Source organism: Coffea arabica, chromosome 5c, assembly GCF_036785885.1.
Source record: "Coffea arabica cultivar ET-39 chromosome 5c, Coffea Arabica ET-39 HiFi, whole genome shotgun sequence".
NCBI classification, from domain to species: Eukaryota; Viridiplantae; Streptophyta; class Magnoliopsida; order Gentianales; family Rubiaceae; genus Coffea; species Coffea arabica.
Genome location: NC_092319.1, coordinates 35,428,518 through 35,439,690, shown reverse-complemented (window position 1 = coordinate 35,439,690; position 11,173 = coordinate 35,428,518). Strand labels below are relative to the sequence as shown.

Below are 11,173 nucleotides of genomic sequence, written 5' to 3'. Positions count from 1 at the left end.
TGAAAATACCACTTACCTCCCCTATTAGTCATTTGGAACCCAATGCTTATCTCATAAATGGTGACATGACTTTACTATCCTTACAACTTAGGAAATATTACGTATTTATATGGAGAGAAACAATTTAGTCACTTGTACTAAATTAACCATGATTTTGAATATAAAAAAAATTAAAAATCTTGAATACTAAATTTTATAATGATAATTGTTAGCATTTTGAAATTCTTTTTCTATATTTTAGTAGTTCTTATAATTTCTTTCTCCTAAAAAATGATTAAAATTCTGATTAAATATTATTATTTCATAAGAAAAACAAGATGAATATGAAAATACACAAAAAGAGGGTAAAGTATTAAAATATGTTTACAATTAGATTTTATTAAGTTATGGATAAAATGTAACTACGCATAATCTATTCTTTCCTTTCTTTTCCAAAATATTTGGTCTTTCTTTTCTTTTCTTTGTATAAGTTATCCAAACAAAATGGTTAGAAAAAAAATTTTCCACTTTGATTTATTTGCTTTTCCATTAAAATCTTACCCTTTTATTAATCCAAGCGTAACTTGAGAGTTGTATTTTTTTTTAATTACAAATGATGGAAATATCTATTAATTTTCTACACACTGACAGTATATACATTTCACCATTGGATGCACAACACATAATCTGAATCTAAATTTGAAACCCAAATTTTGCACACGTATCATACATCGAACCGTGATAGTGTATACACTGTTAATATATATAAGAGTTACTCATATTTTTTATTATTTGCCATCTATTGTGATTTATTTCTTATAAAGGCCATACTTGTCTTGTTCAATTCCTTTTCAAAATCTTTCAAATTTTGATACTAATAGCTAGTTTGAATGTTTAGCTTAGAAAAAAAAAACATGGGAAATGTTAAGTTATGAAAGAAAAAAAGAGAAGAGTTTTTAATGTTGTTTGGGAATTAAAGTAGGAAAAGGCATGATTTTGGATATATATGTCAATAAAAATTTGTTTAGTATACCTTTGAGGACAAAATTGGCATTTAGAAAAATTTTATTAGGCATTCTTGGCTTTTGTAATGCTTTCTGCCTGCATTTGGGCGGAAAACTGTGGTAGCCATAACAATAGGAGCTCATTCATCCAAATTAGACGCTTTTCATCATTTGCCGTCCTTTAAAAACTCCCAAATGCTAGAAAGAGTGTCTTTTTTATCACATTTTTTCATCAAATCGCAGCTCCCAAACTAGTTATAAGAGTTTAGAAATTTTTTGCATAAATCTTGATTCCGAATTAATAAGTTTTCCTCTCCAATACTTTGATTTTGTTATTTTATATGGTACTATGAAAATGGTTATTATTACTAAATTCTATTACGCTCATGCTAAAGTTTAGTCTTTATTATCTATTTTTAACTAATACTTCCTTTTGATAACCAATTAGTAATAAGTTAAGGGGTATTTTTGGTATGAAATATTCTTCTTACTCTTGAAATCATTTTTTTATTGTTGATTTTTTTGAATTGGACTAATTTGTTACAAGAACATTAGTTTTAAGGGAGGTTAATGATATTTTGAAAACTTCAAGGGAGAACAGTGAAATTGTTATAAACCTCAGGGGAGGTTTCTGAAATTATCCCTTTCTGTTATTTTCAAATCTCGAAAGATTTAGATGGATAAAGCCAAGCAGAAAATAAGAAATGAAGCAAGAAAAGTTCTACAAGCCATACTAGAACGTTAGCTAGATTTTTAAAAAAATTAAGTTATTTCCGAAATATAATTAACAAACTAATTTTCTTGCAAAATTGATATATCCACCAATTATCACTAACAAAATATTAATGTGGTTGGACACAAACTTGAAAATGTGACCACAAAGATTCTTATTCTTTTTCCAAGAAAAGAAAACAAAAAATGAAATTGACTTCCAAGATTTATTTTATTTTATTTCGTTTTATTTTTTTGTGGCGAATATAGCATGGTAATTTTGGTAGTTTATATGGTTCCTTCTTGATCCAAACGCACCCAAACTCTCTCTGTTTCACTACCCTCTGTATTTCAATGTTAGAAACTACTACAACTTCTGCTCTACATCAGCACCAAAATTTCCCTCTTCTTTCAACAGCCAAATCCACCCCAGTACTTGTCATTCACAACTATAATTTATCCATCTCTAAAAAGAGGAAAAACCCATGTTTCCATTCCCTTTCTTGCTCAGACTACAAGAAGCGACTTCAAGTTTCAGCCACCAGAAAACAGCAGCAAGAACAGCAAGAGCAGCAGGAAGAGCAGAAGCTGCTTTCTGGATTAAGTGATCAGATATGTGAGTATCTGTGCAAATACTTGTGGGTTTTTGTGTATTTGTGAAAGGTTGAATCTTTTTCATTAATTTGTTTCTGGAGTTGAACAGGGAATGGAAAAAAATCACTTCAAGAAAATGGTTCTGATGAAGCAACTGATTTAGGGTGGTTGCCTGCTTTTCCTTATGCATTGTTTGCTTCTATGTTCAATTTCCTCTTTGGATATCACATTGGGTAATTTTCTGTCTCTCAATTTCATGTGCTAAAGTTGGTAAAAAATCACAGTTATATCTAAACTTGTTTTACTCAAAAATAAACGTATATCCATGTTTGTTGTTGTCTGAGTAATGGTCAATCTCACACTCAATTGACCTTTTTGCACAATTGTTGTTTGAGGCACTGATTATGTTAGATTCTATGTTTCCTATTAACTTTCTTGGTTGTCTAGTGCAGAGTGATGAATGGTCCTATTGTCTCTGTTGCCAAAGAACTTGGTTTTGAAGGAAATTCCTTTCTCGAGGGACTTGTTGTTAGTACATTTATTGGTGGTGCATTTGTTGGAAGCATTAGCTCTGGTTTTCTTGTGGATAAACTTGGTTGTAGGCGAGCCTTTCAAGGTGACACAATACCTCTTGTTCTTGGTGCAATCATCAGGTAATTACATGGGCTCTATTGGTGTTGCTGTTTATTTTACCCTGGCAATATACTGGGGTATTTCCAATTTAATCCTTTATTATAATCGAATTCATTTTCTTGCTTAAAATTATGTCTGTGATTTTGTTTGGTTTTCTTGTTTTTTGTATTCAATTTGTCCACCAAGCCATACTGCCTTCTTGTTGGAATATCCAAAGAATGGCATTTTGGTGTGCTTCAATTGTTTTCAAGATTGACCACCTTTAAATGCTCTCCAGAATGTATCTAAGTTGGTATTTTGCATGTCTTTACTGGAAAAATAAGATTGTCACCTCGAGAAGATGATTACAACCCTTCAAAAAAGTTGTAACAACTGGTAAAAACAAATGGGAAAGAAGTATGCACGAAATCAATGATCGCTCCTTGCATATATGTCATATTTCATCTGTGTGTTTTTGAAGTCATAAACATGCATCGTTCTATAAAAGTATACAGACTTTCTCGGGTTTTATATGATAATCATACCTCACACCTCTCTATACCTTGATGCATAAGATAACTTTGAAGAAGTAAACTTTTGTTGCACTATACCTTTAAGCTTATCCTGCCTTTTCCAAGAACCTACTGTCACAGTGATGCATTTCTGCAGGTGCTTAATACTCAACAAATTGATTGAAATTTGTGGCCATTACGTAAAATATATTGAAATCAGCTAGTGTGATATCTTATTAGTTGCATGTGTTCTAAGTGTATAAGGGTGAATAATCATTATCAATGCCCCCTAGTCCTTAGACTACCTTTGAGCTTTACAATTTTCTTTCGCTTAAAGATTTTTTTGGTTTTCTTCCTGACTGTTGAAAGCATTGTACCATGCACCTACAAGTTTCTCCTCCCAATGCTTATTGGTCAAATTCTACCTAATTAAATTGTTGTTCCACTCTATCATTTCAGGTTTTCAATTGTCTCCATTACATGTTGTTAGCAGATTCAAACTGACTCTTTAGCTTATTGCCTTTTGTAAACATCTATCGGAGCTAAAAACCCTGATGATATATTTTGGGCCACATTTTTGTGAATTTTGGCTACACTAATTTCTTTTTGTTGCTATCTTTGGATGATCTACAAAGTTAAAAGCTGATGTGTTGAATTTTCTTGCCAGTTCTTCGAGTGGAAATAAAGAAGTATAATTTGAGTCTTAACCAAATCAGGAGGTTATTCTGTATCAATTTTGAGGTTCGTAGTTAACTGTAAGAGTATCATATCATATATATATGAGCCTTGAATTTCTATAGTTTTATGGCCCGGATAGGTCTAGCTAAATTAATCAAATTTTTCCTTCCATGCAAGGTGCCTCTCCTGAATTCTGACAATATTTTAGTAATCTTAACACAAAGTAAGTTTTTGTGATCACTTATGATTATACATGCTACCCTGAGTTTGAGTTCAAGTTAGAGTTCTTTAGGAGGTAGAGTGAACTCTAGATTTAATGTGTTTGTTCTGCCCTTCCTACTCCCTGCATCCCATTTGTCTTGTCGCCCAAACCCCATGACACTAGGTTTAAGGACCTAGCTTTTCGAACAATTTTTTTAATCACATCTTGCAAGAATTTAGCTTGGTCTTCTAGTGTATATTGTGTAACTTGAGTATATGAAGTTGGAAAGTTGCCTTCACAAACTATCCACTCTCTCTCTCTCTCTTTCTTTCTTTCTTTCTTTGCTTTCCCCAACAAACTATCCATTCTTACTAAGATGTCTTTTTAATTGGACATCCCAAAAAGAAATTATAACAGTATTAAATAAGACAGAAGGATTATTAGTTTTGGTTGTGTTTGAACTTATATTTCTGCATGCTTTTTCCTTGTTCTGTACTGAAAGCTCTTCTGTGGAGTTGACGATAAGCCATCCAATCTTGACCTGTTGACTTATCTGGGCTTAGAGCCAGCTATCCGGTTCCTAATTACAACCTCTATTTTCCATTTTTCACTTTGTTTATGTCGTGCTTTCATGCAGTGTTTTGTGAAGTTAGAGAATCTGATGTTCTCAAAAAGGCGACCGTTGGAAACTGGACAGAGTGAACTCTAAAGAATGGTGTACCTGGTTTGGTGCATTCTTTTGACCAAACAGTTATAAAATACTTTTCCACCACATGGAGGCAAAGAGATATGACTAATATTTTCAGCACATGAAGGCTGAAAGTTATTTGTGTTGGGAATAACTTGACTCCAGAAATTAGCCACTAGAAGCTCAAGCTAAAGACAGAGCACAACATTTTGCACATACACTATATAGAAATGAGAAATACAGGAAATATGACTGTGTTAATCATCAAACTGTTGACCATAATTTCCCCTTCAACCTAATTGATTTTGATGTTTTTGGATCAATCATTTAGAAATGGGCTGCAGTTGGGTTAACTAAAAAGTGGAGTGAGATATAATTTTTGGGATGATGAGAAGGCAAATACACTAGAAACTATGGACTTCTGATACTAAAGATTTTTCAAGTTTGAAGAAGAGGGTACTAGAGCTTAATAAGCTTTGTGTGATATTATGCTCAAGTTTTCTATTCCTTTCTTATTATGCACTTATTTACAACTATGTGTAAACAGGCAAAAGAGTGTATGCATGCTTTGCATTCTTTCTGCTTTGATGCATAAGGATTTATTCCTAGATTATGGCTGCGGCAAATTTATTTTTGTGAATCCTGTTTCAAATGCATTGTTCTGGAGTTCTCTCAGATATGCATCCTTCCTATAGCCATACTGCTTTCTTATCTAGATCCATTATCAAACTTGTGACAGTGCACAAGCCCACTCATTAGACGAAATACTGTGGGGCAGATTTCTTGTTGGCCTTGGTGTTGGTGTGAACACGGTTCTTGTTCCTATTTACATCTCAGAGGTAATCCTTTAGTTTAAACAAGTTGACTCTTGTGATTATGGGGAACCCTGGTTCTCTACTATTGAATAATTGCATCTGAAAACTTGAGTTCTTTACCTGAAAACTTTAAAAATGTTTCTCTGTACCTACAAGACAATAAGATCAACATACGAACAGTACATGATAACTAAACTTCAAAGGTAAGAATAGATCATCGCAATCGGGTCTCGCTTTATGAGATGCTAATAGATAACCCCACCGGTCGTGCTTAAAGAAGAAGGGCTTCTGACAGATTAACTAAAAATGGAGTGTGATATCATGCTTCATGTGGAGTAGCTCTTGAATCAGCATTACTAGTGATTATATTTTTCTATTTTGTATCCTTTCAGATATGAAGCTCATTTGCTGGAGGAAGGGAATTGTTTCTCATGAACTATTTTGGTTGCTTTAAATTCTAAGACACTTGCAGTCAGTACTGTGATTGTTTGTTGCATTACTGCTATTGCAGAATATCAGGCTAGCACTATGGAGATAGTTGCTTTCACACTGTCATTGGAGCATCTAAATGTTTGTTTTGTAGGTTGCTCCAACAAAGTACCGGGGTTTCCTGGGAACGTTGAGTCAAATTGGCACATGCCTTGGAGTTATTGCATCACTTTTCCTGGGAATTCACTCAGAAAGTGATCCCCATTGGTGCGATAATTTGCTACCTTGTTTGTGCTGAGGTTCAATTGTGACAGTCTTTTTCCTTTTCTTGTGTTTATGTGGTGGTCAGTACATTTTCTACCTTAATGTCTCTATTGCTTTACACTTATGGCAGTCGCTATCCTTGTTCAATTTTTTTTTTCCAATTTTGGGGTGGAGTTTGGGTGGTAGGGTTATGGTAGGTTAGTGCTACCAATGGTCTTAGTTGACTTCGATAATTTGTATTACACCAGCCACCTTGAGGCCAATGAGTTTTGGAATGTAAATGCTCTTGAACAAGTGATACAATGGACACAAAATTCCTGATATTCACGACCAGATTATCTCTCTGGTGATAAATACTGCCGATGAGGGTCTGGCCTGCTTCCCACCCGAAAGAACCGGGAATCAAGGCTTGCCAATGAAGATTGGCCTTTGAAATTGCAAGCAGTTTTTTTTTTCTTTTCTTTTTTCAATATGACTGTCATTTCATTGCATCTTTTTGTGTGTTGCCTGTTTGTTACCTTACATCACCTTCTACTGGAAACTTAGGAGAGGTCGGAAATTTTGGAAAACCAGCTTTCTGATTTCATTGTGCAAAAAGCGTTACTAGAGGGTATCCTATCAATACTACATCATCCATTTGTTTCCAACTAGCTGCATACGACATGAAAACCTCATAAGATGTGAAGCCTAATCCTTGGCATGTCATTAATGAATTAATTGGTTACTTTTTGGGGTCCACCCTTGTCAAGGTGGCGGACAATTCTATATATTGCGAGCATCCCCGGGTTTATTCTGGCGATTGGAATGCAATTTGCTGTAGAAAGTCCTCGCTGGCTATGCAAGGTGCTCTTTGATTCTGTTCCTTGGCACATACATGCACTTACTATTTATTTTATGGTTCTAAAATCAGTTGACGAATTATTAGGCTGGGAGATCTGATGAGGCAATAGAAGTTATCAAGAAACTCTGGGGGCCATCAGAAGTCAACAGAGCTATTGAAAATATTCAGTCTGTCATTAGGAGTGATGGAGCTGATCTGGACACCAGTTGGTTGGAACTCTTAGAGGAGCCACATTCTAGAGGTTGTATTAAGGTGGTCTTTTTGTTGTCTGATTGGATATCTAGGATCTGAAACTTTAAGGAGCAGATATTGGCTTATGTAGATTGATGCAATCTACTCTTTCTGTTTCTTGAGAGCAGCCAGAACTTTTTGACAGTAGAAAAGTGTTTGATAGTCGTTATGTACTGCTTCAACCGTTAAATAGTGAAAATGTTTATTAGAGTATGCAAGTGAATGCAATTAGTTAATTTGCCCATTGGTCCTAATGCAATCAGAAAATTTTGAAATGCCTTTCCTGATCTGTTCTTTCATGATTACGAGATGTATCATGTATTATTTATCAACTTCTGTTTTCTAATCCTGTATTTGAATATCAATAGGGTCTGTAAAGTGTTAGGTCATTAGTACCATGTCATTGCTATCTTTAATTATGTAAAGTTCTAACTTAGCACTTCATGCACGATCCGCTTACAACTTCAGTTTTAATGTTTCAGCAATGACAGTATTTTTTTTTTTTGGGGTCCTTACACTGGCAGTTGCATTCATTGGTGGTGCCCTTTTTCTGCTTCAACAATTTGCTGGCGTAAATGGAGTTCTCTTCTTTTCATCATTGACTTTTGCTGACGTTGGAATCACAAACAGTGCTCTAGCAAGCTTATGTGTTGGATTTACTGACCTTGCAGGTTAAGTATTTGATGTGACAAGTATATTTACACGGACATGCTTTATCAATTATTGGAGCTAATGTGTTGGTTATTAACATTCTCCATTCTCTCCATTCTCTCATGATGTGTGGTAATCTCCAGGGGCACTCAACGCTACATACTTGATGGAAAAGCAGGGAAGGAAAAGCCTTCTGATAGGAAGCTACTTGGGAATGGTGAGTGATAACTAATTCTTGTTGCAAATCACAAGGAAACATGTCCTTTTTATACCAAAGAACCTAGCTGCCATTGAAAAAAATGTTGGTCAGGTTTGCATGAAAAAGAAGTATCAGTGAGCTAAACATTATGGATTTCTTCATTCTTTTTTCTTTTATCGGTTCAATGTAGAGGAGACTGTTAGACATCATCTCTCGGGGCATGCAGAACAGGATCCATTGAAAGACCAATATAGTTGTATGCCATTTTTGTTCTTTATGGTAGCATGCGTGGAATTATCTTTAAACCCTTTCATTTTTCATTGCAGCTTAGGATATGGTTTTAACTTCTCTGTTCATTGATCCTTCTACAGACTGCGTCGATGTTGCTTGTAGTGTCTGCCATCAGCTTGCCAGTAGAGAAGGACATTGGCAACACCTTATCTGTTCTAGGAACTACCATGTATGCTTCCACACTTTAAAATGTACATATTATACACATGCTAAAGAGCCATATAATCCTTTGTCCCAGCTCATTTTTAATTTTTCTGACTGCTATTTATTTGTTAGTGTGCTGCAGATTTAAATAATTTGGATTGCAAAATGACATTTTCATCCCTGCATAACTTAGGTTGGCAGCTTGTAATCAGATTGCTTTATTTGTTTTCTGGAGACACCTTTTTTCATTTAATGTTTTATCTAGTAATGTATGTTAAAGCCTATTATTTGCTCATTTTATGACATTATAATGGCGATTTTGCTTATGCTCTCTCTGCTGTGTATATGACTATCTCCTTGGTTTCTTCTCGCCTATATGACTTGCATCTGAGAGAATTTTACCAGATCTCCCACTTTGTGCTCCGTTAATAGGTACATATTCTTTTTTGCCTCTGGAGCCGGGCCAGTAACTGGTCTTATTATACCAGAGCTTAGCAGCACCAGGACACGAGGAAAGATCATGAGCTTCAGTCTTGCCGTTCACTGGGTTTGCACTGCAATCTCCTTTTTCTACAGATATAAATGAGCAGTCATCGTCTATTTCTAAAACCAGATTAGTGACTAATCAGTTGAGTTTAGGGATAGTGTTGTGATGCGTTCATCCAGTGTCTCTTCTTCCTTCTTCCCTTGTTTGGAGGGTAAATTGGCTAATAAGCTCTTGTAGGAAAAAGAAGAAATCTCTGTGCTTATGTGCTACTTGATTCTCCATCTTTTGCAATCTGGCCGGTCCTTGTTAAGATTGCATTTCATTCGTAATCTTATACTCCAAGTTGTTCTGCTTTGCGTGATGATCAGGTATGCAACTTCTTGGTGGGACAATTTTTTCTGGAACTGGCGGAAAAATTTGGTGTGGCTTCAGTTTATGCAGGCTTCGGTGGATTTTCCTTGATGGCAGCAACATTTGGTTATTACTTTACAGTTGAAACTAAAGGCCGATCTCTTGAAGAAATCGAGATGTCATTAAATCCCAATTTCCTTGGCGGGAATAAGTGATACTGTCTAATCCAGTGCGGAAAAGGGGAACATCTGTTCCATGTAAAAGGGCTCCATTCTCCTCCATGGTCTCTAAAATTGATTCACAAGTTCGTGGTTTTGGCTGCTTGATCCTCCTACAACTTCTAATTTGGTGAAGTTGTCTCAGTAGACAGGCAAAAAAGGTGTTCTGAATTTTATAGGTGCTTAATAGGTATTCTTCTCAATGCTTTAATTTATTTTACTGTTAATCTTTATTGGATACTTGTGCAAAAAGAGGGAGCTGGATGGTTTAATGACAAAAAGTAACTCCAAGAAATGCTATTGTTTGTTTCAGATATTCTAGAGGTTGTACAGAGGGGCTGAAAACAATTGCAATTGTTGCTGTAAACTAGTTGCAATTTTAGTACATTAAAGGTTTAAAAATTAGCTTTAAAGCGAATTGAGACAGCTCCAAGTAATAGTAGTGTAACAATTGTAAAGTTCGGCTGTGAAACACCAAATGATCACATTACTATTCTCAATGGTAGTTGTCACCAGTAACATCATTCATGAAAATCATAGCAAGTTGTTCTTCATTCTTGAATTCTTCCCGAGCATACTAAGATACCAATGAATCTTGCTTCGGTCAGAACTAGCTGAAAGGTTACTTGCTCTTGTGATACCGACATCTACTTGGAAGTGTAATCGACATTAATCATCATCTAATAACATGCGCACGGTAAAACAAGGAAAACCGATGTGCATAAAGTATGACTAATCATATATGAGTTGCTATCTAATAAACTCACAGACCAAAACAACCTCTTAAGGGATCAGTACCTCCTTTATTAATTACTATTAACAGATTGGTCAAAGAACATTCAATTGATTACACACAACATGAACTATTAGGGACTTAGTGATTTAATCGACAAATTTCTAAAGTTTCGAGGTCCAGTTAGTTCTACTAAAATTCATAGACTAAAGTAGGCATGATAAATCTTAAAATCTGAATTGACTTTATAAAATGAATAAAAGAATGAAAATCTAAGAGCGTCACTTGCATGGTAGTAGCCAATCTAGTTACTTCATCTTCTCATTCATTCACTTTCCCTAGCAAGGCCCTATCGTGGATACTTTCTTATTCTCATCTTCAATCTCACTATGTATCGTATGAAAATAGGGTTTAGGTTTTGTGATTTTGGTATATAAATCGCATGCTACAATTTGGAAACTTTATTTTGGACAAAATAATATTATAAGAAAAAGATAATATGATAATTAGTTGATTGAAATAAGGAAAAGGAAATATTT

The 11,173-nt window shown here is 34.9% G+C and overlaps 1 protein-coding gene across 9 annotated transcripts; it reads left to right on the top strand.

The window, feature by feature from the left end:
• Positions 1–1,985: 1,985 nt before the first annotated feature.
• Positions 1,986–10,435, top strand: LOC140004274 (probable plastidic glucose transporter 1). 9 transcript variants are annotated; one of them, XR_011815078.1, is made up of 13 exons: positions 1,989–2,310; positions 2,398–2,521; positions 2,741–2,941; positions 5,720–5,819; positions 6,379–6,491; positions 7,238–7,331; positions 7,414–7,570; positions 8,085–8,231; positions 8,355–8,428; positions 8,782–8,870; positions 9,278–9,392; positions 9,701–10,062; positions 10,215–10,435. XR_011815078.1 is itself a non-coding variant. In XM_072050810.1 (12 exons), exons 1-11 carry the CDS (start codon positions 2,049–2,051, stop codon positions 8,991–8,993), a joined length of 1,377 nt encoding a protein of 458 aa, XP_071906911.1. In that variant the 5' UTR covers positions 1,986–2,048; the 3' UTR covers positions 8,994–9,038; positions 9,278–9,361. The 9 variants fall into 9 exon arrangements, 7 of the variants coding, with proteins under 7 accessions (XP_071906911.1, XP_071906910.1, XP_071906907.1 ...); XR_011815077.1 differs by having other exon boundaries at positions 9,701–10,091; XM_072050810.1 differs by lacking the exons at positions 9,701–10,062; positions 10,215–10,435 and adding an exon at positions 8,978–9,038 and having other exon boundaries at positions 1,986–2,310; positions 9,278–9,361.
• The last annotated feature ends 738 nt before the right edge of the window (positions 10,436–11,173 follow it).

What these genes read in the sequence shown, in the direction of transcription:
- LOC140004274 (XM_072050805.1), top strand. Translation starts at nt 2,049, where the DNA reads ATGTTAGAAACTACTACAACTTCTGCTCTACATCAGCACCAAAATTTC. An exon ending in CTCTTTGGATATCACATTGG is followed by an intron (nt 2,522 to 2,740) that starts GTAATTTTCTGT and finishes TGTCTAGTGCAG; the next exon opens with AGTGATGAATGGTCCTATTG. An exon ending in GTCCTCGCTGGCTATGCAAG is followed by an intron (nt 7,332 to 7,413) that starts GTGCTCTTTGAT and finishes ACGAATTATTAG; the next exon opens with GCTGGGAGATCTGATGAGGC.